General features: G+C 37.8%; 2 protein-coding genes and 1 long non-coding RNA gene across 9 annotated transcripts in view; 2 read left to right on the plus strand and 1 right to left on the minus strand.

Annotated features, from left to right (window-relative positions):
- Positions 1–26,331, plus strand: part of LOC127971498 (uncharacterized) — a 248,001-nt gene that overhangs the window by 92,957 nt on the left and 128,713 nt on the right. For all 7 annotated transcript variants that reach the window (XM_052574531.1, XM_052574532.1, XM_052574537.1 and 4 more), the window contains one exon: positions 2,179–2,514. In XM_052574531.1, coding sequence (XP_052430491.1) covers positions 2,179–2,514 — 336 coding nt within the window. The remainder of the gene's footprint in view (positions 1–2,178; positions 2,515–26,331) is intronic.
- The window catches only part of LOC127971505 (uncharacterized), a 108,595-nt gene that overhangs the window by 76,511 nt on the left and 5,753 nt on the right, over positions 1–26,331 (minus strand). The window lies entirely within an intron of this gene.
- LOC127971502 (uncharacterized) lies at positions 5,338–11,400 on the plus strand. The gene is made up of 6 exons (XM_052574540.1): positions 5,338–5,511; positions 9,165–9,497; positions 9,893–10,132; positions 10,328–10,399; positions 10,470–10,571; positions 10,668–11,400. The coding sequence occupies exons 1-6, from the start codon at positions 5,469–5,471 to the stop codon at positions 10,739–10,741; spliced, it is 864 nt and encodes a 287-aa protein (XP_052430500.1). The 5' UTR covers positions 5,338–5,468; the 3' UTR covers positions 10,742–11,400.

Genomic DNA, 26,331 nt, shown 5'->3' on the forward strand with positions numbered 1-26,331 from the left:
CTATCCTTGTTTGAGGAATTTAAGGACTTAGCTGGCTATAAAATTAATTGGTCAAAATCTACGTTGCTTCCATGAAACTCTGCAGCTCAAAAGGTTACACTTCCCTCAGGTATTCCTATTAACAACAGCATGCGATACCTTGGTGTTGACATATACACAACTCTCTCCCAAACTGTGAATAATAACTATACAAACATGCTCCAGAAGGTTAAAGGGGATATGCAACGATGGAGTATTCTACCTGTTTCGTTACAAGGGAGGATCTCCATTGTTAAAATGAATATATTGCCCCGGTTCAACTTTTTGTTCTTCAAGATTCCAGCCTCTCCCCCTTCAAAATTTTTGGATCAAGCACAATCCATGATCTCAAAGTTTCTGTGGAGTGGCAAAAGGGCCAGAATTAAATCGACCACATTACAACGCCCTAAGTTAGAAGGTGGACTGGCACTCCCAAACTTAACATTTTATCATTTGGCTTTTCAAGTTCGAGCATTACGTAACTGTGCGGATGAGAACTCCATGGTGCCCTGGAGGGTAATAGAGGAAGCACTAGCAGTACCCCACAGATTGCAGGATCTTTATCATACATATATCATACAATATCCACAATATCCACAATATTATACATTATCTCCGCTTTGGAACAACCCACTCATTTTAACTGCAGGAAAACCCTTTATATTCATTTCTTGGGCGTCTAGGGGGATTAACACTTTAGGGAATATATATGATGATAATGGCCTTCTCTCCTTCCAGCAATTACAGCAGAGGTTTGACATCATTTTTCCTTTATTTAAGATTACGTTCATCATTGATGGCTTGTGGTGTTAAGTGTGATGCTCAAATAGACTCTAATTTTCTATCAGGCTGGTTTAACTACAGCCAGTGCGCTCGGGGATGGGTTACCAAGATATACAATGCACTCATAAATTCACTTAGTAAAACACTTCCCATTGAGGGGATTTGGGACAGGGAGCTCAATAAAACAGGTTCTCAACCAGACTGGCACAGGATTTGGTCAAATATAAATAACACATCTCGGAATTTAAGTCATCAATTGATCAACTTTAAAGTAATTCATAGATCGTATGCCACTCCTTACAAACGTTATAGAATGGGTTTACTATCAACCCCTAATTGTACTTTATGTCCGAGTTCTTCTGTTGGGACACTTTTGCATATGTTTTGGGAATGTGCGAAAGTTAACACGTTATGGATTCATGTATGTGACATTATGGGTAAAATACTCAGGACTACCATAGTTCCAGATCCTTGTTTATGTTTGTCAAATGATGACACCATTTTGAATTTTAAAGTAACATATAGGAGAATGCTATTTTGTGGCTTTATAGCAGCGAAAAAAACTATTCTAGAATATTGACAGCTAGTTATGCTCATGTGCCGCTTTCACGTGACACGAGTGTGAAACAGGCGTTAGTGGAATATCACATACATTAGTCTACAGTCTGTGAGAGGAAGTGTGTCTCTCTGTGTACACTGAGCTGAAAAGTTTTAGTTTTTTGTAAAAATATTTTTATTTATTTATTTTATTTATTTATTTTACAATTGTTATATATAGAGGTCAAATTACGTTTTTCCATTAAATATGATATGAGAAATATCAAAACATTATTAATTAAAAGAGAAATGTCACGGTGTAATGGGATTCAGCAGAAAGTTTAGGATAAAGGCAAATTCTGACTTTAAGAAAAACATCTCATGTTAACATCCATAAAGAGATTTAGAAAAAAAAAACTATGTAGATTTTGAAAGTATGATATATTAATTTGAATAAAGTTACCATTAAGATGAATAAGACCATACAGACTAGTTTACATTCCGATGTTAAACAGACATTTTAAATTGAAATTAATGTTTAAATGTTTTATTTGAACAGTTATTTTGTATTACACTAAAACTGTCCAGTAATATGATTAAGTTCAGTATCCTGGAGTATTCTGGAGACACACAAATGACAGTTACTCAAGAGAAAGGAGGAGAGCATCTGTGTTTTTGATGAAGATGAACAGAGATGAGATCTGTGAGATCAGAATAAGCCTGTTTGATGCAGTTCTTCTGTAAATCTGTAATTTGTGCCTGATTTAAGTTTATGATGTCTGTAGGTTTCAGTACATTTTTGTGTGTGTGTGTGTGTGTGCGTGTGTGTGTGTTCTTCAGGTCTGGATCAGTTCTGCAGTTTTGATCAGTCTGATCCCTGTTACACAGCTCTGGGACACAAACTCAATCTGTTGATGGTGCAGGACGCTAGTAAATATGATCTGATGTTAACAAAGAGAATAAACTACACACAAGATGATCCAGTTTGTAGAGTAAAGAATGGCAGGATGAGGATGAATCAGTGTGATCTTTATAATAACAGACCTGAAGTGACAGTCACTAATGGGTCTCTGATAATAAACCGTGTGATCAGAGCAGATTCAGGAAATTACAGATTAAGAATCTCTCACTCAGACGGCACAGAAACATCTCGAGATCTTCAAGTGATTGTTGAAGGTACAGAAACTCTCTCATCAGACTCATTACAATTTCATGTTCTCCAAAGGTTTTTATCGCAGCTCATTATTGAAAGTCTGCAAGAATTTAATCTAATTAATATGCACTTTCCATGTACTAAGACTATTTTCAAAATGAAATACCACCATGTTGCTTACTATATACTATTTTAAAAAGTAATGTGAATGCATTTAAAAAAAAAAAAATTGCTGTATTGTTGTCCCATCACTAACATATTTAATTCAGTGAGTCCAGCTATCATATCAGTGTCTGTGGTGTGTGTTGTGGTCCGGAGTCTGGAACTGATGGTTCTGTTCGGTCTGTTAGGAGCTTTTCACATCTACATGAGACACACGTCAGGTGAGAGACATTTATCATCATTATTATGGATTTGATATACAGATATTAAGAGTGTGATGATGATGATGATGATGATGATGATGTGTTTAGGAAAGAAACAGGAAGATCAGAAAGTGAGGATGAGAAGATTTAGAGAAGGACATGAACATACAGCAGAAGATTGATGAGAGCAGCAGCAGATCATCACATCTATGAGAAATAACTTCATAATCTCACAGATTCTCACATCAATCCAGCTTTCAGCTGCCAACAGCAGATCATATCATATAAACCAAGAGTTTTATTAAGACCAGGAGATATGAATTAAACCAGATATTCTATATGGTTATGAAGATTATTTTCTGGACATTTGTCTTTTGTAATAGTTTTAACCTGTTAAATGTCACCCCGTCCCATATACGGGACGCCTACGTTGACTATACTATATCACAATCAAATCTAATCTAATTTTGACAAACTATATATCGTTGGAAAGGTCTAAAACTCCCAAATATATATTTTACCATTTTTTTTTTTGTTAAAAATTATGTAGGAAAAGTAATAGATGAATTTATGACAAGAGTGCACCCTCAGAAATCTAAATTACAAAAGGAGTTTTGACCTTTGTTTAAAAATACTACTTCCTCATTGCCTTTTTCTCTATCACATTTTAGGAATCATCAGAAGTTATATATCACTTGAAAACATAAAATCTCAAAATTCATCCTTTAAAACCCATTTTAAAATCAGACATTGCATTACCATGTAAATGGCACATCAAAATCATGTTACAAAATGTTTTCAGTCATGAATTATACAAATGTAGGTTTGTATCATGCACATTCAAGTGTATCTTCAAAAACGTGAGTGACAGTTAACAGGTAAATGCTTATATTATTATGTGTCTTCACACTGAATGAACTAGCAGCTCATTTATTTCATTACATGAAACCCCTTCTGATCATCACTGATACAACTTTTATTTCTCTGAATCAGATCAGTCACATTGAGTTTATTTCCATATTTCTGCTCTTGTTCTTTTACTTTATTCTGTTATGGTTGATTTCTTTCATTTACAGGTCTGTGAAGATGTTTTATCTGTTTGATGCTCTTCCTCTGTTTCTCAGTTTTGTAGTGTGTGAGGATTGGTTTCACTTGTAACATATATATAAAACCACATTCATGCATTATTCTTCACAATATATTTTAATCAGAACATTGCTAAACATGCCTTTATTTAGACAATGTAAATTAGGATTTTATTATTTTTTTATGTGAAAATAAAGCACTTTGAAAAGAAACATTCAAGCGTTTTTATATTTAACACTTAATTAACATTTTATACAACAGAAAGCACACATCAATGATTTTAAACATAAAAAAAAAACAATAAATCCAGACAAAAATCCAATTTTTTACCAAATAATTTAATCTATAACTCTTGTTTCCTCCTGCAAATGTCACTCAGAACAAAGAAAGAGTGTTTGATAGCAAACTTTAAGTTCATACAGTTTAGAATTATATTATTCCTTAATTGAGTTTTAAAAGTTTATTTGAAGTTAAACATAATCTCTGTTATAAAACTATGTGGTTATAACAAAACTGTGTCTCATGTGGAGTAGTTTGATGACAGTCACTGTTCTTGAGGTAAATGAGGTCAACATTGTATTTCCAGCAAAATCCGACCCAAATAATCTAAATATATGGGTGATTTTCAGGAGTAGTGTAGTGAATCAAGAAAATAAGAATAAAAATAAAAGAGCAAAAACATGATGCTTTAATGTACTGCGATGAATTAAATATTAATCTGTTAAGTTTAATGGATTGAGTAATTTGTTAATTTTAATATTAACAAAAAAAAAAAAAAACATCATTAATGTACCTTTAAGGATAAATTAAGTTCATATAAATCAGATTAATCTAATTTCAATCCTGTTGTTCTGAATGAAATGAGATCAGATTGCTGTGAAAGAGTGCAGCTGTAGTTGTAGTTTTCTCCTGCAGGTGGCGCTCTCTACATCAGCAGCTCTGAGCAGCTACAAACTCAACGAGTCTCATGAGTCTCTGCTCCAGTCAACAGAAGATCACAATCCTCTCTTCATTCACATGTGAACTGACTAGAACTGAGTCAAACACTACAAACAGATAAAGAGAGAAGGACCTGCATAATGGTTTACAATAACAATGTAAAGATTTGTCGTGTCAATTTAATTATTTAATATTGAACAGTTCTTTTGAATTTCCCTCATTTGACTCCCAACAGATCAAAACATGCATAGAGTAAAGGATGAAACTCTTAGAAACTAACTTCTGGGTTTTTATTTTTTGGTGAACACTAATTAAGATACATTGATAAATGAAACATTATTACACACAAAGGCAGACAAGCACATGTATGCGTTAGTTATTTGTTTGTTCCTGTGCAAGATCTTAAACCCCAAACAGCTTCAATAATGATCTCAACTTCCCCTTTCTCAAAGAAACTGTCAGTGGTTTAATAAGTATATAGTTTGCACAGTCGTCTCTTCTGTCAGAGCAAGAAGTGATTGTGTGACTGAAGCAGCGTCACACTCTTCTGCTGGGATTGAGTTCTTCTGAAACTGGACTTTAGAGAAATGATGCTCATCTTTGGACTGATGCTGCTGCAAACTGCTGCATGTGAGTCACTTTCACATCAGACTCTTATGATGCTGATCAATCAGATCAATCTCTGACATAAAAACCTGTAATATTCAATTAACTGCAAGACTTATAGTTAAAGAGTTGAATGTTTTTGTTAAAGACCCCATAATGATGTAGCAATAAAAATGTCTTTGAAAGTTTGTGCTGGTAATTAAGAAATAAAGTGCATGAGTCTGAATTCTCAGAAATCTCCTTCTGTAAAGTATAACAGCTGATTATTTACCAGGAAATATAGAAATAGCATTCACTGACTGATCAAACTTATTACTTTAACTTTAAAGAAACTTGGAAACTGAATCAGCATTTTATATAAAATGACTGCGCTATAATTCTTGTTATCACACATCATCACATGGTTCAGCTTTATCGCTGCTAAAAGTTCACTAACTTTTTCCTTCCTCTTATTTATTTTGCTGACAACATGCCTCTATATACTCTCATAAAAAAAGGTACAAAAGCTGTCACTGGGACGGTCACCTTTTCAAAAGGCACAACTTTGTACCCAAAGAGTCCATATTGACTCCTTATAGATACATATAAGTGCCTAAAATGTACTGTGACGAGTGGGGCAGGGCCGAGGGACGTGGGAACAGGAGCAAGGCCGGTGTAGTGATTAGGAAATGAGCGACACCTGCTCGACCCACCGGTATCGAGTCCCACGGAGGAGATGGAGGGATATAAAACTGGAGCGACGACAGTGACGGACGAGAGAGGACCAGGCCTGGGCTTTATTTTGTGTTTGCTTTTTATTTGTGCGCAACAGTTGTCCGCAAGGGGCTGTTGCGCTGTTTTGTGTTTATTTTAACACGGTTCCCGCCTCCTTCGTCCTGATGATTGTGAAGTTTTATCGTTACATGTACATATCAGTACCTAAAAGGTAAAAAAGTGTTCCTTTTGAAAAGGTACCACACAATTGACAGCTTTTGTGCCTTTTTTTTTCTAAGAGTGTATATCATAATTATTTATCAGGCCTGTAGCCAGCTATGAGATCACTGAGGTCAAGACAATGGTAAATTTCTCATGTTCTAAAATAAGATTTATTCTCTTGTTGACTAATTTGCTGCTGAACTCCTCATATGAATGTCTGCATGTATAATTCAGAATGTTTAGCGTCCGTGGTATGAAAATAATCGCTGTGAGACGCTTCCGAAGTGAGGTTTTGAGCGAGAGAGCGAGACACAGCCTCAAGCTAGATCAAGCTTTTATAAGCATTTTTTTTACTTGTTTTTCAACTAAACTTGACACTTTAGAAAGTTAATAAAGTAGGAAGTTAGCGTTTAGAGTTAGCGATAACTTTATCTTGTCTAATTTCCAAAATAGTTTAAATAATTTTTGTTTATTTTATTTATTTATATGTTTTTGTTTATTTTAATAGCAATATCTGGCAACATTACATCACCGGCTTCAGTCTGGCAGTAATCAAAAAAGGCAGCGGCAATTTACAATGAGTGCAAATAGCAGCATTGTTTAGTGACCTGCTATTTACACTAAGTAAATATCCTCATAGATTCACTCACTATATATTCTGTCACTATACTGTAGATTATATTTATATGATGTTAAAATAGCAGGATTTTCTACTATTTATACTACGTATTGCAAATACTGGCAATTATCTGCACCTCAGTATAATTGTATAATTATAATATATATAATGTATAAACAGTATAATTTTATAATTGTAGTACATTATAAAACAGTATGCAGTAATACCTTATTGAGTGTAATTGAATGGATGCTACCTTATTGGGACAATAAAGCCCTCCCTTCAACTACCCTTACTCTACCCAATACATTATTTTCAACTTTATGAGTATTTACTCTATTTTCACTGAAAATAAATGCTTTTCTGATGTAATTTGAAATTTGAAAAGGGAGGAAAAAAGTTCACCAAAAGGCAGATTCAAACCCGGGTCAATCCCATCAAAATATGAAAGACACACATTCTACCTTCTGCGTTACTTAGTCTTTTGTAATCTAGACTATCTGAAAATAACATGTTTGGTGGGTATATGTATGGTTGCATGAATAATAAACATCTGATAAAATTATGCACCCCATAAATATAGTTTTAACAAACTTTGATGTTATAAATAGGGTGGGATTTAAAAATGAGCATCCCTCCAAAAACATCTACATTTCTGTCTCTTTCAAGTGTTAGAGTATATAATTAATTTGTATTTATACGGGTTATTATAGCACAATTCTATAATAAGGGGGTTATTATAGAAACCTCCTTTACCTCACCTGGCTACGGTCATGTTCATTATATTTAAGTTTTCTTTTTTTTTTTTTTTTTTTTTTTGCTGCAGTCATTATTTGCATCAAAACATTTTCTTTGCACCCAAAAGAGCAACCTGCACAGCCGAAATTGCACAGCCAATCAATCCTCAGTATTATTAAATATTAAAATGTAGTAAGCCTATGCCATTTCTACTAAATTCATACATGATATTATCCAACAGAAAGTACACATTTATTAATTTAAGTGTAATAAAGTGATTTAGAAAATAAAACTATGCAGACTGAGAAAGCATCAGTCTCATTTGAATAAAATTAAGATGAATGAGAGCACAAAGACGAGTTGACATTCCAGTGTTCAACTGACATTTTTAAAGTAAATGTTTCATTATAACAGATATTTTGTGTAATTTGAGTTAAATCTGTGCAGTGACAGGATCATGTTCATCTTCGAAATGCAAATAAAGCTATTTTGATGAAATCCGAGAGCTCTCTGTCCCTCCTTAGACAGCAATGTAATTACCACAATTAAGTCAAGAAACGCAGTAAGGACATCGTTAAAACAGTCCGTGTGACATCAGTTCAACCATAACTTTACTAAGCTACAAGAATACTTTTATGTGCAAAAATAATTTTATTCAACAATTCTTCTCCTCAGCATCTTCCTGCCTTTGTTTTTCAGAGTATCACAGTTTATGCATGTGATTTTCCTGCATGTAAATGTCTCTTCAAGTCAGAAGACACACAAATAATACTAATCTGTTTATTGTGAAGATGAGTGTAAGCAGCAGAGTCTATGACTTAAATTAGCCGAGGGACGCTGGACTGTGTTTGTTAATGGACACACACTATTGGTTTATTATTAACTGAAGATTAAATGCTCACAGTTGTAGATTTATGTTTTCATCACTGGTCTTTATTTCCAAGTATTCAAGGATCCAAACAAACAGTCACTAAATCCACATTTCCAGTCCTTCACCTGAACAAATGTCCTACTATATATATATATATATATATATATATATATATATATATATATATATATATATATATATATATATATATATATATATATATATATGTATAGATATATCCCAGTGTAACCGTGTGCAACTTCTCTCCTGTTATCTGAGGGAAGTCTCCGTCTGTATTATGTAACTGATTACACAAGAATGACCCTCACTGAACGCCTGCATGTAAAAGTTTAAAGTAGAGATGAAATGGTTCTGACAATGAGCATTATTGAGATGAACTGAGATCAGATCAAGAGTCTGTTTGATGTGTTTCTTCAGATGAACTTTAATTCTGTCAATATTTGTGTAATTTGTGTCTGATTTTAATTCATGATGTCCTAAAATGTTGGAACATTTTTGTGTTTTGTTCTTCAGGTCTGGAGTTAAACTGCAGTTTTGATCAGTCTGATCACTGTTACACAGCTCTGGGACACAAACTCAATCTGTCATTGGTGCAGGACGCTAGTAAATATGATCTGACGATAATAAAGAGAATAAATAACAACACAGCAGATGGTCCAGTTTGTAGAGTAAAGTATGGCAGTAAGAGGAATTGTGATCTTTATAATAACAGAACTGAAGTGACAGTCATTAATGGGTCTGTGATAATAAACCGTGTGAACACAACAGATTCAGGGAATTACAGATTAAGACTCACTCTATCCGACGGCTCAGAAACATCTCGAGATCTTCAAGTGATTGTTGAAGGTACAGAAACTCTCTCATCAGACTCATTACAATCTCATGTTCTCCAAAGATCTCTCTCTCATGCAAATGAATCAGATGAATCTCTGTGAAGGTTTTTATTGCAGTTCATTATTTAATATCTTGAAGTATTTAGTCAACATCATCTTCTCTTTCTTTGCACTGAGTCTGAGACTATTTTAAGAATGAAATACCAGCGTGTTGCTAACTGTGTACTGCATACTGCTTTTAAAAAATGACATGTGAAAGCATTTCAGACAGTTATTTGCTTCATTGCTGTCACATGACTGACTTACACTATCATATCAGATATAAATTTAGTTTAGAAATGTCTTGACTGACTCATTTACATAATATCAAGAAATATTCATGTGACTGTGATGTGTCCCTCCCTCCAGCTCCTATTGGCTCAGTGGAAGTGTCAATCATCTGCTCCTCCAATCAGACTTCAGTGTTCTGCTCCTCTGATGGAGATCAGCTCCTCTACAGCTGGACTCTGAATGGAAAAACACTAGAAGGACCAATGTTTAGAAACAGCAGGGTTGATCTGGATGAGGAAACTGATGGAGACATCAGCTGCAGCATGAAGAACCACGTCAGTCACGCGCAGAAGACCATTAGACTCAAACCCTGTCCTGGTGAGATTTTAATATATGAATGTCCAGATACTGTACACATAGAAACCAGAGCAACTAATAATGCAAGTCTCTTAATTGGGCTCTTAATTCTTGAAAATCAACATTAGTTTGTTTCAGCTCGATCTCCACAGTGAACTGTTATTGCATGTGTTTCAAAAAGAAAGCAGCTGATTCTGTGCTCATGTTTTATTTCAGGACACACTACTGCAGCTGTGACCTCTAGTGTGCCCTCTGCAGTGACCAGCAGCACACAGACATCAGAATGTGGTACGAGTTTAACAAACACACTCCTGGAAACATGATTGGTTTTGTTTTGTGTCTAATTCTTGTTGTTCAGTGTGTTCAGTGTCTGTGGTGTGTGTTGTGGTCCGGAGTCTGGAACTGATGGTTCTGTTCGGTCTGTTAGGAGCTTTTCATATCTACATGAGACACACGTCAGGTGAGAGACATTTATCATCATCACTGTGGATTTGATATACAGATATTAATAGTGTGGTGATGATGATGATGATGATGATGATGATGATGTGTTTAGGAAAGAAACAAGAAGATCAGAAAGTGAGGATGAGAAGATTTAGAGAAGGACATGAACACACAGCAGAAGATTGATGAGAGCAGCAGCAGATCATCACATCTATGAGAAATAACTTCATAATCTCACAGATTCTCACATCAATCCAGCTTTCAGCTGCCAACAGCAGATCTTATCAAATAAAACCATGAGATGAATTAAAACCAGAAAATATGTAAAAGAAAATAAGATTTTCTACAGTTTTAGTTCGGAAATTTATGTTCTGGACATTCGTTTTTTGTAGTTGTTTTTGTTTTTTTGCTCATTTTATTTGTCTTTAAACTAGAATAATTTTTTATTTCATCCCTGTTCATCCAGACTGATTTCTCTGAATCAGATCTATCAGATGTCATACAGTGTGTTTATTTCATACTTCTGCTCTTGCTCTTTAACTTTATTTCTATAATGGTTGATTTCTTTCTTTCATTTACAGGTCTGTTTAGATGTTTTCTCTGTTTGAAGCTCTTCATCTGTTTCTCAGTCTTGTAGTGTCTCTTGTTTTGCTGTCTGTGGTTAGATTTTTCTTGAATTTGCTGCTGACTTTTAACACATATAACCACATTCATGCATTGTTCTTCACAAGATATTTGCATCATAGAATATTGCTAAACATGCCTTTCTTTAGACATTGTAAATGGAGTCATTGCGGAGTTTTTTTGTTAAACGTGAAAATAAAACAATTTGAAATGAAAAAGTATTTGCTGTCAAAAGTCACTCATAGAATTTTTATATTTTAACATAGTCAGTTAACATTTTATCCAACAGAAAACACACATCAATTAAAGCATAAGAAAACGTATAAAATGTATAAAAACAATAAATCCAGACAGAAATCAAAAGATTATTAGCAAATAAGTTCAGCTGTAACTCTTGTTTCCTCCTGCAGATGTCGCTCAGAACAAAGAAAGTGTGTTTTGTTTGACAGCAAACTTTAAGAGAATAGTAGGGGTGTAACAATCAGGGCTTAATATATGCTGGAACAAGCCGGATCCGGATCCAGTACCTCTGAAATCCTGTTCGGCACCTCATTTTGGCTGATCCCCCTCCTCCAGGGGCGGCGTTTCAGTATATGTGCCGTGAAAATCTATCCAAAATTCATATCTCTATTATAATTCATTATTAATACTTTAAATCACAGGGTTTTAGAAATATTTAACCAATGATATGTATTTAAAGGAGCTTGTAAAACAAAACACAGATCTCCTCATTCGCCGACCAAAGACATTGTTAACTCCATTTGAGGTTGTTTTTCATATAGCCTGATGTTAATTGCAAGTGTCTGATACAACACAAACACTGACGACACAATGTTGTTTAATTTTTGATTTGTTCCCCCTATTCTTGAGTGTGCCATGAAATTGTTTTATTTGTCAACACCCATCAGACATCATATTGTTTGTATTTGGTTGCTTAAACTCAACAAACTATGCAAAATAACTCTTATATAATACTCGCAAGTCAGCTTTATACGCACAAGCTTTTGATGTGACTGTATGGGCACATAATACAGCCTTTGGAGCACGTGAGTACCAAATGGCTTAAAATTCTTAAAAAGGTGTGCAAATTATTATACATTTTTGTGACAATGCAACAATGACCGGATTAGTCAAGTCAAGTGACAGTTCTGTCAGCTGTCCTGAAATGCGAGTGAGTCTTTTATCGCAGTGTGCAGGTCTCTGATGAGCTGATGAGCACTGGTGTCAAAAGTATTGGCATTCACTACTCAAGTAGAAGTATAGATACCAAGGTTTAAAAAGACTTTTGTAGAAGTTGAAGTATTAACTCAAGCTTTTTACTCAAGTAAAAGTTTAAAAGTACTGGTTTAAAAAACTACTTAAAGTATAAAAGTAAAAGTAATGTAAGGACAAAAAAATGCCATTAAGAACAAAAGCTTAGGGCAGGCTCTAAGATGGTTTAGATCCTACCTGTCCGATCGCTACCATTTTGTTTACTTAAATGGGGAGTCATCTCATTTATCATCAGTAAAATATGGAGTGCCACAAGGATCCGTCCTAGGTCCCCTTCTATTTTCAATATACATGTTGCCCCTTGGTAATATTATTAGAAAATACGGAATTAGCTTCCACTGTTATGGTGATGATACTCAGCTATATATCTCAACGAGACCAGATGAAACTTCCCAATTATCTAAGCTAACAGAGTGTGTTAAAAATGTAAAAGATTGGATGACAAATAATTTTCTCCAATTAAATTCGGATAAGACAGAGATACTAATTATTGGACCAAAAAACACTACACAGAATCTTGTAGATTGCAATCTGCAACTAGACGGATGTACTGTTACTTCCTCTACAGTCAGAAATCTGGGTGTCATATTAGACAGCAATTTGTCTTTTGAAAATCATATTTCCAATGTTACAAAAACTGCATTCTTCCATCTTAGAAACATTGCCAAGCTACGAAGCATGTTATCTGTTTCTGATGCAGAAAAGCTAGTTCATGCATTCATGACCTCTAGACTGGACTATTGTAATGCACTTCTAGGTGGTTGTCCTGCTTCTTCAATAAACAAGCTACAGGTAGTCCAAAATACAGCAGCTAGAGTCCTTACAAGGTCAAGAAAATATGATCATATTACCCCAATTTTACAGTCTCTGCACTGGCTACCTATTAAGTTCCGTATCAGTTACAAATTATCATTACTTACCTATAAGGCCCTAAATGGTTTAGCTCCTGCGTACCTAACTAGCCTTCTACCACGTTACAATCCATCACGCTCCCTAAGGTCACAAAACCCTGGACTTTTGGTAGTTCCTAGGATAGCAAAGTCCACTAAAGGAGGTAGAGCTTTCAACACATTTGGCTCCCAAACTCTGGAATAGCCTTCCTGATAATGTTCGGGGTTCAGACACACTCTCTCTGTTTAAATCTAGATTAAAAACACATCTCTTTCGCCAAGCATTCGAATAATGTATCTCTTAAATTGTGAGTGTAGTTGCATCTGATCAAAGGTGCTTTTTTATTCATTAGCTTGGGTTAAACTAATTTTACTTTGTTGGATCAGCAGCTATGCTAATGATGTCTGTATTTTGTTTCTATGTTTCGCCACGGGATTTACATCCCGTGGTAACTAGGATTTACACAAGCTCCAGTCTGGATCCAGAACACCTGAGAAGAGATGATGCTGACCCTCAGAGGACCTCAGATGATGCTAACCCTGAATCAACAAACAGAACTAACAATTATTGCTAAATGTGTGACTGAATCATATAATAACTTAATTAATAATATTGATAGTTCATCGTCTAGCTGACGTCTTGTATTATTATTATTATTATTTTTATTTTTTCTAAAATCCTGTCAAATGTGCACAAACTACTAGCTACTACTAAATATTGTAGAAACAATTTTCTGTAAAGTTGCTTTGTAACGATTTGTTTTGTAAAAAGCGCTATACAAATAAACTTGAATTGAATTGAATTGAATAGGCCGTGCCACAGGGGCCTATTGTGCACTACCCCACCTCCTCAAAAAAAACATTTTTCCAAAGGCCATAGGCCATAATGACTATAATGTTACATTAAAATGTTCATATTGAAAACTTTGGGATGCACTAGGCTACCTATTTCAGCCGCATATATGCCCATTGAAAAAGAATGCATTTTAGTACAATGCAGATACATTAAAGAGCTAGAGATATGATGACTAGTTGCCTATAACTATTGTTATGGTGCAAAAAGTCAAACTTCAGAGGCATGTCATCAATAAACTTTAATGGAATGTAAATGTACATCCAAGCTTATGTAACCATAGAAAAGGGGCGGGTCCCAGCATTTTGGTGGGTGCAGAAAGAAAAGGAGAGAAGAAGCGGGGACGGAAGAGAGTTGGTGAGGACTGAACAGCTGTTCACCGTAACAGGGAGATTAACGAGCAACTGGGTGGTGCTGTCGAGAAAATGTGAAGACTGGAGTGACAACAATTTGCATGACTTTTCCCGGGATTTGGAACGAGTCGCGGGGAAACAAAAAGAGGCTGTTTGGAGTTTGTGAGTGTGCTGCGTCATCAGGCTGGATGGTTTGCTGGGAAAACCCACTTCATCAGTGCATTTCGGGGAAACTCGTACGTTTACCCTGCCATTGAATGACATTACTGATTACAACTCAAGTAAGATGTTTCCTTGTTCCTTCTGAAACCCAAGGATTATCGGGTAAAAGCAGAGAAGTTTGAACGTTCGAGAGCGATTGCATTGAGACACTTGTTACGCGTTTGAACTGTTCTACAATTGAACTGCGTTGGACTTAAGAGAATCGGAAATACCGCCTGCACAGCCTAATCAGCAGCCTGGGAGGTTTGGATGTTGTTTTGCTTTTGGAAAAGCTGTAATGTTGATTTGAATATTGTGAAATTCACCATATAATTGTGTTAAAGAGATTTTTTTTTTTTGTGTGTGTGTTGTTTGAATGTTTCCTAATATGTTGAAATGCTCTTTTAAGTGAGTTTTTTTTTTTTCAAACTGTGTAAAGTTAAATTAGCCCTAATTGTGCATACGCTGTTTACTTAAAAGGGGTTAAAGTACTTGTCAGTATTTTCCCAGTTTCTATTAATTTATTAAGCCTTTCTTTTCTCTGACTAATTTTCCAGATTTCAGGTTCAGATAACTTTCTTTTAAATTGTGATTTCCTGAAATTAAATTGTTGATTCTGAACCAGTCAATTTACTTTGGGAATATTCGTCCGCTCGTTTCTGCTGGTAATTTGACTTCTGGTCATTGTTGGTTCTGGGGTAGGGGCGTTCCCTTCTATGCTGTAGGATATTGTGAGGTTGGGGAGATATTTGATGGTTTAGGGCTTTCTCATATGTGCTGTAAACTCCAGGTTAGGCCCGTGACAGAATATAAAGCCTGGAGCCCTCCTCATTTTAGCCTTGATATTAATCAGAATAGTACGGAGCATATTGAATTTGGGAGCAAGGACAAAGATCCTTTGTCACCATTCATCCAGAGCCACAGGATAATTCACCCCTATCAAAATGGGCAAAAGTACTCGTTACATTTGGCGTCACGAACAGGATTCGTTTATTTGCCTGTTATAGAAATGGAGGATTTACAGAAAGAAGTGGATTTACTTAACAGAAAATTGTCTGAACAAGGTGAAGCTTTGCTACTGGCCAGAGAAGGTCAACGTGAGGCCCTGGCATTAGCAAAAGCTGCCACCGAAAAACAGAGTGTAACTCCAGCCTTTTATATTCCTCGGGAAAGAAAACTCTCTGATTTCAGTGGTACACTGTAACCCTTTACTGTAAATTTACAGCGAATTTCTTACAGAATTGTACTGTATTTCCATAATACAGTATAAGGCTGTATAATTTACAGAACAGCTGTAAATATACAGCACATTTCTGTTTTCCTCCCGATAAATTTGTAATACAGTATCAGACTGTAAATGCATTGCATTGTGGGATTGACTTTAATTTCGCGCTCAAATTCAGATGAGACGTGACTCCAACTGATGTGCCAACTGTGTGAGTTTTTGTGAGTTTGCAATTAACCTTTAAGCTTTTTGGTTCATGTGAGCTTCGTTTCGTGTAAGCATTTGTCTGCGTCTTTCAAATATGAGTTGCCTGTGACGCAGCAGAAACGGTTAACGTCTCATGAACTTCATGAAGATGGGAGGAAGAATCGGTCATGCATCTGTGAGCAAAAGTGGATTTTAGAGCTTGAGAAGACTTCATCTGACTGATACGGTAAGCAAATCTATTTGTATTTATTTATTGTGTTCGGTTTAAGTTGCACGAATAAGTTAGTTTGATTTTGCGAACGTGGTTTTGTAACGCGAAAAAGTGCTTGTGCAACACTTGTGCAAGTGTTTGTGTTTGTTCCCTGCATTTCTAAAATGCTTGTTTTACAAACAAAGCCCAGTTTGACGACGGATTTGCGTATTGTTTATTTCTTAAGGATGATGCAATCCCAACGAAAAAGGGTCACGATTGTGTGTTGGAACCACAGGCGGTGAGTAAAACTGCTTAAAATATCTCTGCCTCCTTGTTAGTGCGTCCGCCTCCCATCGGAGACCGGGGTTCGAGCCCCGCTCGGAGCAAGTCCTTGCTGCTGCTGCTCTCGTTCAGTTTCAGCCTTCACAGCTGTCACAGCTTCCAAACGCTCTCAAAGCAGTTGGTGCTCGTGATTCTTTAGCTCCGCCCACACGACACGCCTCCAGGCGCTCGTGTTTTTCCGGGAAAAAACGGTACAGACTATCTTTCTCTTATGAATATAATAAAACTAAATACTTTTTGGAGTTATGATGGATGCAGTACTACTCTATAGGTACTCAAGATTAACATGATATTGAGTGAAAACGAGCATTTCACCCCCCCTTTAAGGAACAGAGGGTATGTCGTTCAAAGATGTTATAGAAGCTGCGATCACCTGGTCAGAGGAGGGGGAAAAGAATGTGTCAGCTGCAGCTTTAAGTAGTGGCAAGTCCAGAGCCACCGTGAGTTCTACTACTGCGGTGACAGAATCACCTTCACTCAGCTTAGAAAGCCTGCATGGGGCTATTCAGAAACTCGCGACCCGTCAAGAAGAGCTGTTTAAAGAGGTTCGCCTTGTTAAAGAAATGAGGGTAGAGCCAAGGGAAAGTTACAAACGCATCTCCCGGGCCCCGCTGAAGGATAGTGATGGTAGATACATTTGCTACTCCTGTAACCAGCCAGGACACACGAGTCGTTATTGTCCCCAAAATCAGGAAAAACAACCAGGGCTGCCAGTGGACAGGACTACGACTGTGTCCAGTCAGCATGGTGATAGTTCGGGTGTAGATAGGTCAGCTTCAATTCGTGTTCAGTCTGCCTCATCCGCGGTCCATGGCCACCAGGTTACTAGTCAGGCATTTGGTAATTGTCTGGTTATTGAGGTAAAAATAGCTGGGGTTATAACCCGCTGTTTGTTGGACACAGGCTCGGAGGTTACAACCATTACAGAGTCTTACTTTAGAGAACATTTTTGTGGAGTTTGATCAGAGCTATTGAGTGCCAGATGGGTGCGCCTCACTGTGGCGAATGGATTGGAGATCCCAGTGGTTGGGTGTCTGGAGACTGATGTAGAGTGCATGGGACAGACCTTATGTAACAAGTGTGTGTTTGTATTAAAGGATCCTGAACAGTCAGGAGGGGTGGGCGTTCCTGGCATCGTTGGCATGAATATACTGGGGGACCTTAAGGGACTGCTTGGCACCCATAAAGAGGTGACCAAGCTAGACCGCCACAGGGGGTTGAGAGAGAATGCCTGTGTCAGGAGAGTACTGGCAACCATTGAAAAGGAAACAAACTAAATTGCCCCATCAGGTAGAATAGGTTATGTCAAGGTAGCAGGCAGGAGGAAAGTTACCATTCCGCCATACACTCAGGTAATTGTACAGGGGCGTTGCCGAACCCCAATGAAGAGCCAATGCCAAGTCTTGGTGGAGGCTACAACAGGTGTAAGTCTGCCAAGTGGGGTTTTTGTTGCTAATGTCTTGATCCAAGCAAAAGAAGGAAAGGTGCCAGTTCGGATATTAAATGCCACTAGTAAGATTGTGAGACTGCCACCTAGAGCTAGGCTTCCTGAGGTTCATAAACCGGCAGAGATCTACCTGAAAGACCCGATAATTTTTGAGGAGCAACAAGATGCGCTCTGTGTACGGGTTAAAACTGAGGAGGTGGCAGGTCATGGTCGATTATCGGACCCATTGCCAATCTCAATAGAGGTTAATATGAAACCTTTGCAGGTTGAACAGACGTTGAAGTTGAGGGCACTTCTAGAGAAACATATAGATGTGTTCTCTAAGTCTGACAGTGATTATGGTCACACCACTGCAGTTACACACTGCATCCCTACAGGAGATGCTCAGCCCATCAAACAATGTCACAGACGCATCCCACCACAGATCTTTCAAGAGGTCAAACGACATGTACAGGACCTGGTGTCTCAGGGCATCCTTAAGGAAAGTTGCAGTCCTTGGGCTTCCCCTGCAGTGATTGTTGTTAAGAAGGATGGGGGAATTCAGTTTTGCTGTAATTACAGGAGACTGAATCAAATAACCTGTAAAGATGCGTACCCTCTCCCTCGAGTGGAGGAGTCAATTGATGCTCTAGGAAATGCCCGTATTTTTTCAACGCTTGATCTGACATCTGGCTACTTCCTGGTTGCCATGGATAGTCAAGACCAAATAAAGACAGCGGTGACTACACCTTTCGGGTTGTTCGAGTGGACTCGCATGCCCTTTGGGTTATGCAACGCCCCGGCGACATTTCAACGCCTAATGGGTGTGGTCTTAGGAGATTTGACATTTGACACCCTTTTAGTATATTTGGATGAAATTATAGTCTTCTCAAAAGACTTTGATGAGCACTGTGAGAAACTGGATCTAGTCTTCACTCGTTTGAAGGAAAACAATTTGAAATTGAAGCCCAGTAAATGCTTCCTTTACAAGGAAAGAGTTAAGTTCTTGGGTCATGTTATATCTAAGGAAGGCATTCAGGTAGACCAGGAAAAAGTACAGGTGCTGGAGACATGGCCGGTCCCAAAGTGTCCTAGAGAGGTTCATGAGCTATTATCGCAGATTTGTGCCCCAGTTTGCTCAAATTGCAAGGCCCTTGCATGAGTTGATAGGTAAATCCCACAAAGCTCTAGAGTCATCCAGAGTTCTGTCCTTTGAATGGTCTAAGCAGTGCCAGGAGGCTTTCGACACCTTAAGGCAAGCTTTAATGTCTCCACCAGTCTTGGCATTTCCAGATTTTAGCCTTCCCTTTACCTTGACCACCGATGGTAGTCTTCGAGGGCTCGGAGCCATCTTGACTCAGAAACGAGATTGTGTAGAACATGTGATAGCATATGCAAGCCGTGGGCTCAGAGGCTCTGAAAAGAATGATCGGAACTATAGTGCTTTTAAATTGGAGCTCTTAGCACTTAAATGGGCAATTACGGATAAATTCCGTGAATACTTGCGGTTTAGCAAGTTTACGGTTGTCACTGATCACAATCCCCTGAGGTACCTCAGCTCTGCGAACCTTGGGGCGGTAGAGCAGCGCTGGGTTGCTCAGTTGGCTGAGTTTCATTTTGATATCCTGTATAAACCGGGCAGACAAAATGTCAATGAAGATGTTTTGACTAGGATTCCAGAACAGATAGAGCCGGAACAAACTGACACTGGCCCAGACTTCTTGCTGATAAATGAAGAGCAAGTGAGAATTAGTCTTAAGTCCCAGTCCAAGGGTAAAGAGAAGTGTGATGAAGTAATGGTCAGTTTGTGATGTTGGGGGAGGTCGCTGGTTATGACTGGGAGGAGGTGCAAATATTGCAGAAAAAGGCGTTACTGTTCAAGATGGGTGTAAGGCCGAACAGAACCCAATTGGGGACTATGAATTCCATGGCCAAAATGTTAGCTAGTCAGTGGGATCGCCTTACGTTGTATCAAGGGGTACTCTTTAGAAAGATTAGAGACCCCCGGGATAGTGAGGAGGTATGGCAGCTAGTGGTGCCAGAGTCATTGCGCAGACAAGCTTATGAAGCCAAGCATGATCATGGGGGGCACTTTAGTGGCAAAAGTACCATTAATTCAATGCAGAAATGCTACTACTGGCCAGGGATGGCCAAGGATGTTCAGGGATGGATAAAGCAATGTAAACGGTGTGCGTTGGCTAGGGATGTCTTTCCAACACAGAGGGCCCCCATGACATGCACTGACGTTGCAGCGCCACGGGAGGTAGTAGCTATGGACTACACTGTGCTGGAAAAATCCTGTGATGGGTTTGAAAATGTCCTTGTATTGACCGATATGTTTACAAGGTTTACCATTGCCGTTCCAACAAGGAACCAGACAGCTCACTCAACAGCACAGGTGTTGTTGAACCATTGGATCAAGTACCATGGCTGTCCTGCCAGGTTGCATTCGGACCAAGGCCGTTGTTTTGCGGCTAATGTCATTAAAGAGTTATGTGAGCTCTATGGCATGACTAAAAGTCGTACTAACCCATATCATCCACAGGGCAACGGCCAGTGTGAGCGATTTAATTGCACTATGCATGAGATGTTACGAGCGTTGCCTGTGGAGAAGAAGCGCAAATGGACAGATCATCTTTCTGAATTGGTAATGGTGTACAATAATCAGACTCATTCTTCCACTGGTTATTCTCCATTTTACCTTATGTTCGGAACTGATGCACGTCTACCTTAAGATATTTTGGCTGGAGAGAACCCTAGCGAAGACTTAGCAGACAATCTGGATGATTGGGTGCGAGCGCATCATGAATGATTGAGTACAGCTAACGATATTGCTCAAGCTGTGTCGGTACAATCAGCGAGACGCAGAAAGAGAATCTATGATAGGACTGCTTCGAGTGCATTGATTCTACCTGTAGATAGGGTCTTGCTATGCAATCATAGGCATCGCGGTCGGAACAAAATTCAGGACAATTGGGAGGATCGCCCATATTTTGTGGTTAAAAGAAATAGTGCAGATGGCCCTGTGTATACAGTTAGGCCTGAACGTGGGGGGAATGCCAAGGTTGTACACAGAAACCAAATGAAGCCCTGTACTTACGAGACCATGGTGGGACACAGTAATCGTAAAAGTGTCAGGCCTGACAGACAAGGAGATAATGTGTTGCCTAAAAATAATGGTGATGAGTCTTTTGACTCTTTATGGGTTCTACAACCCTTAGAATTAACAAGTGAGCCCACAGAGTCTGAAGGACCGACAGATTGTGACCCTTTATCAAGCAAACCAACTTCTTTGGGGAGTTTACCGGATACTCAAAAGGGGTGGCTTGGTGTGGATACTGCAGGGTCAGATAGGGAGCCTAGATGTTCCACAAGAGAGACAAAGGGTAGGCTGCCTCTGAGGTTTAACAATGATTATGTCCTGACGTAGGAAAATTCTATGTTAATTGAGTTATGGATTTGTTTGATTACAAATTGTGTTTAATTATCATGTGTTTTTTTTTTTGCAATGTCAGTATGGCAGGGTTTAACAGGGGGGAATGTAACCATAGAAAAGGGGCGGGTCCCAGCATTTTGGTGGGTGCAGAAAGAAAAGGAGAGAAGAAGCGGGGACGGAAGAGAGTTGGTGAGGACTGAACAGCTGTTCACCGTAACAGGGAGATTAACGAGCAACTGGGTGGTGCTGTCGAGAAAATGTGAAGACTGGAGTGACAACAATTTGCATGACTTTTCCCGGGATTCGGAACGAGTCGCGGGGAAACGAAAAGAGGCTGTTTGGAGTTCGTGAGTGTGCTGCGTCATCAGGCTGGATGGTTTGCTGGGAAAACCCACTTCATCAGTGCATTTCGGGGAAACTCGTACGTTTACCCTGCCATTGAATGACATTACTGATTACAACTCAAGTAAGATGTTTCCTTGTTCCTTCTGAAACCCAAGGATTATCGGGTAAAAGCAGAGAAGTTTGAACGTTCGAGAGTGATTGCATTGAGACACTTGTTACGCGTTTGAACTGTTCTACAATTGAACTGCGTTGGACTTAAGAGAATCGGAAATACCGCCTGCACAGCCTAATTCAGCAGCCTGGGAGGTTTGGATGTTGTTTTGCTTTTGGAAAAGCTGTAATGTTGATTTGAATATTGTGAAATTCACCATATAATTTTGTTAAAGAGATTTTTTTTTTTGTGTGTTGTTTGAATGTTTCCTAATATGTTGAAATGCTCTTTTAAGTGAGTTTTTTTTTTCAAACTGTGTAAAGTTAAATTAGCCCTAATTGTGCATACGCTGTTTACTTAAAAGGGGTCAAAGTACTTGTCAGTATTTTCCCAATTTCTATTAATTTATTAAGCCTTTCTTTTCTCTGACTAATTTTCCAGATTTCAGGTTCAGATAACTTTCTTTTAAATTGTGATTTCCTGAAATTAAATTGTTGATTCTGAACCAGTCAATTTACTTTGGGAATATTCATCCGCTCGTTACTGCTGGTAATTTGACTTCTGGTCATTGTTGGTTCTGGGGTAGGGGCGTTCCCTTCTATGCTGTAGGATATTGTGAGGTTGGGGAGATATTTGATGGTTTAGGGCTTTCTCATATTTGCTGTAAACTCCAGGTTAGGCCCGTGACAGAATATAAAGCCTAGAGCCCTCCTCATTTTAGCCTTGATATTAATCAGAATAGTACGGAGCGTATTGAATTTGGGAGCAAGGACAAAGATCCTTTGTCACCATTCATCCAGAGCCACAGGATAATTCACCCCTATCAAAATGGGCATAAGTACTCGTTACACTTAGCTGCAGGAATCTGCGAGGGCAATGGACAAGAACATTGGTGTACCCAGGGCAGGCTTAGTAATAATTACTCTTGTGTGGTTGTCTATATACAATAAACATCAATGCTGTCAAAATGAATGATTAATCCAAGTGATTAATCAAAAACTAAAAATGAAAAATAACTCATAATCCTGATACCTTCTTGATTGATAGCTTCCTGTATTCGGTACATACGTCTGCTATGTTCAGTGTGGGGGGGGCAACGAGTTACAAAACTGGTAAAGCCTATCACAACATTGTCAATCGCAAACGCTAATTTATTCAAACGTCTCGCTACCGAACTACCTACAGTAGCTTAATCTGTGGAGGATGAAGAGAAACACCCATTTGGTGAATGAGCCAGTAGTGAGAAATAATAACTTTTAAGTAGGGTCCAGTGCCTTTTCGATACTTTTAAAACGGTACCAGCGCCTAAACGGTACCTGAACCGATACTTTAAAAAAAAAGAACTGCAAAAAAAAAACTATGGTAATATTAAAGAACATTACAAATATTAAAATAAATCCATAGCTTTCACCTTGGATGCTCTCATTTCACCTTGGATGCTTCCCTTAATCTAAGGCTAATAAATGTATTTCACAATCTGGGTCATTATTTAATACAAAACCACACATAATGTTTCTACTCTATCTCTGTCAATCTTTCTGATATTTAGTTAAGATGAGTGCTGTCCGTCACCGTCTTTAATCAGTCCTGTGAATTACTGTATGCTCATTCTTTGGGCACATTATTATTTTCACCACAAAAAAGGGTTTAAAGCCAGCTATTTATGTATTTTGCTGTAGTGTGTCAGTAGGAATTAGTTTGCCATTAATTTTAATAATAATCTAGTGCGATTTTTAATGCACAAGCAGTCTGACAATGACAAAATGAATGTTTGGAAATGTAAACTGACATTTTATACTGACACACTACAGCAAAATATATAAATAACTGGCCGAACACCATTCTTTTAAGTGAAAATACTAACGCATCCTCTTTTTGTGTTTGAGTGCATGTGCTGCTCCGCTATGGAAGGCCAAAAGGGTCAAATTCACGTGAATTTTAACGCGTCAACAATACGTTAAATACGTGTATTTCACGCGTAAACAACACGTATTTAACGCATTAAATGCGTGTTAAAAATCAGCGCATATTTAACATGTATTTCACGTGTTAAATACACGTTAAATACACGTGACGTACACGTGAAGTATGCGTTAAAAATCAGTTTGAACAGGTCAATGTCATTGGCTGCTGAGGACTTGGGTCAATCGACTTCTGCGAGCTTAGAGGGGTGTACCATTCACAGACAGGCAACCAGCATTTAACATGCTATAGATCAGCTTATTCAGCCTTATTATTTTGTCTTTTTTTGTATAGCCTATATAAATATTATATTTAAATTGCAGTTTTATGAAATATTTATTTTGTAATAAATATTAATTACAATTTTGTGGTGATAGTATAATGTTTACAAAAGTTACAGTATTTTGTAATGAAACAGGACTTTTTGTTTGGCTCTTGACTCACCGAAGTATACTATTTAAATACTGTTGCTTTCTGAGTGCCATACACAAAAATACCAACTCATAACTCCACGAATATAGCAAGGAGAGTCAAAAGTTATAGTCTGAATCTACTGTGACGATCCAAGGGGCTGTAGTATTTTATTTTGTCCAGCAGGTGTCTCGAGGTAACACTTTCTGTGTCTTTAGGTTAAGTGCTGTGATGCAGGTGTGGAAAATTGATTGTGATTAACCATGCTGCCTATAAGATGCTGGCTTTCTTACCCTCTGGAGGGAAGGAGATTGGGGCTTGGTCTCTGCTGGTCTTGCTGTCTGGTGGTCAGACGGACTTTCTCACGGTCTCCAGTCCAAGGCTTGATGTTGTGTTTTTGTATCTTTATATTTTTTATGTTTTACCTCAATGTGGTTATGGCTGTTTTCTGATTAAAACACATATTTGTGCAAATTTGATTATGTTGTATGGACTCTCTATTCATGTTGCTACTCCTTGATCCATTCTGTCAAATGTTTAATAGAGCTCTCCAACTGATTCATGGGTTTAGGTATTATTTAAATATGAAAGATCGTTATGGATTGTTTTGATTTTGGACTCATTTCAATCTTGAGAATCGGCTGTAAATAATAATATGGCATTTTTCACAATAAGAGCATGTTTCATGAACTTATAAAGGTAAAACCATGAGAGTATTGCAGCATGTGTGTATTTGGAGTATTTTTTTTTTATAATTTGATTTTTTGTGTTGTTGACGCGTTAAAATTCACGTGAATTTGACCCTTTTGGCCTTCCATAGTTGGGTCTGCGGGTTGAAGAGTGCGCTGAAAGACGGGGAGGAAACCGGTCTGATGCCGGTCTCATATTAAAATGTAAGGAGACTGACTCTGAGGCGATTGGATACCGGTTCCATACCCAACCATTCTTTTTTAAGAAATATATTTTTTGATAAACAAACCCAAAACTGGCTATGTCCTGGCTGGAGTGTGATGTGATTTGTGTAGTGCAGGTGCGATGGATTGCGTACAAACCAATAGGATGTCGGAATGGTATTTGTTTATACTTCTCATCCAACCACAATCAAATTCACTCCATCCGGATGGCACGATTTATCTGGATAGTTTTTTTTATTTATTTTTTAATGATGACAAATGAAAACAATCCGAAAAGAAATAGCAGTAACAAACATATTTTTAAACTGTAAGGAGTAGAAAGTAGTAACTTGTGTGAAATTGTAAGGAGTAGAAGTAAAACGTCGGCTGAAAACTAATTACTCAAGTAAAGTATAGATACCCCAAATTTATACTTAAGTAATGTAACAAACTATTTGTACTTCATTACTTAACACCTATGCTGATGAGAAGTGCGCTATGAGAGTTCATGGATTCAAATGACTGATTTAATCTTAGTCTCTGTGTGGATTTATTTTATTATTCAAACCTACAAGCTATGTTTAATAAATGCAGGAATTTCCCTCATTCTTAACTTGAAAGCGGCAAGATTTATTAAAACCATGCGACACATAGTCCCCCTCAGAAAAGTTTTTAGGCCTGTAAATGTAAAATCGCATGGCATTTCCATGTTATTGATGAACTTACAGACCCTATAAAAGCAACTGATGCATGCTCTTAATCACTTAAACTGGTCCACCAATGTGATTGTGCAAGTGCTCCATTACCTCTCCCTTCTGTAATCGCGTGCTGGATCCGTTACCCTGCTTTGTTCCAGTACCTCACAATTTACAAATTAAAGGGATGGTTCCCTTTCAAATTCAATTTTGATAAGTTTTAGCTTACCTTAAGGACATCCAAGATGTAGGTTTCTCTGTTTCCGCAGTATTTCCCATTTTTATATTTTTTGGTCA

The sequence above is a fragment of the Carassius gibelio genome, chromosome B14 (assembly GCF_023724105.1).
Source record: "Carassius gibelio isolate Cgi1373 ecotype wild population from Czech Republic chromosome B14, carGib1.2-hapl.c, whole genome shotgun sequence".
NCBI lineage: Eukaryota > Metazoa > Chordata > Actinopteri > Cypriniformes > Cyprinidae > Carassius > Carassius gibelio.

Bases quoted from the DNA above. Each gene is read 5' to 3' on its own strand.
- LOC127971502 (XM_052574540.1), top strand. From the start codon at position 5,469: ATGATGCTCATCTTTGGACTGATGCTGCTGCAAACTGCTGCAT. The intron at 5,512-9,164 runs GTGAGTCACTTT...TTTGTTCTTCAG, and splicing joins GCTGCTGCAAACTGCTGCAT to GTCTGGAGTTAAACTGCAGT. The intron at 10,133-10,327 runs GTGAGATTTTAA...GTTTTATTTCAG, and splicing joins TAGACTCAAACCCTGTCCTG to GACACACTACTGCAGCTGTG.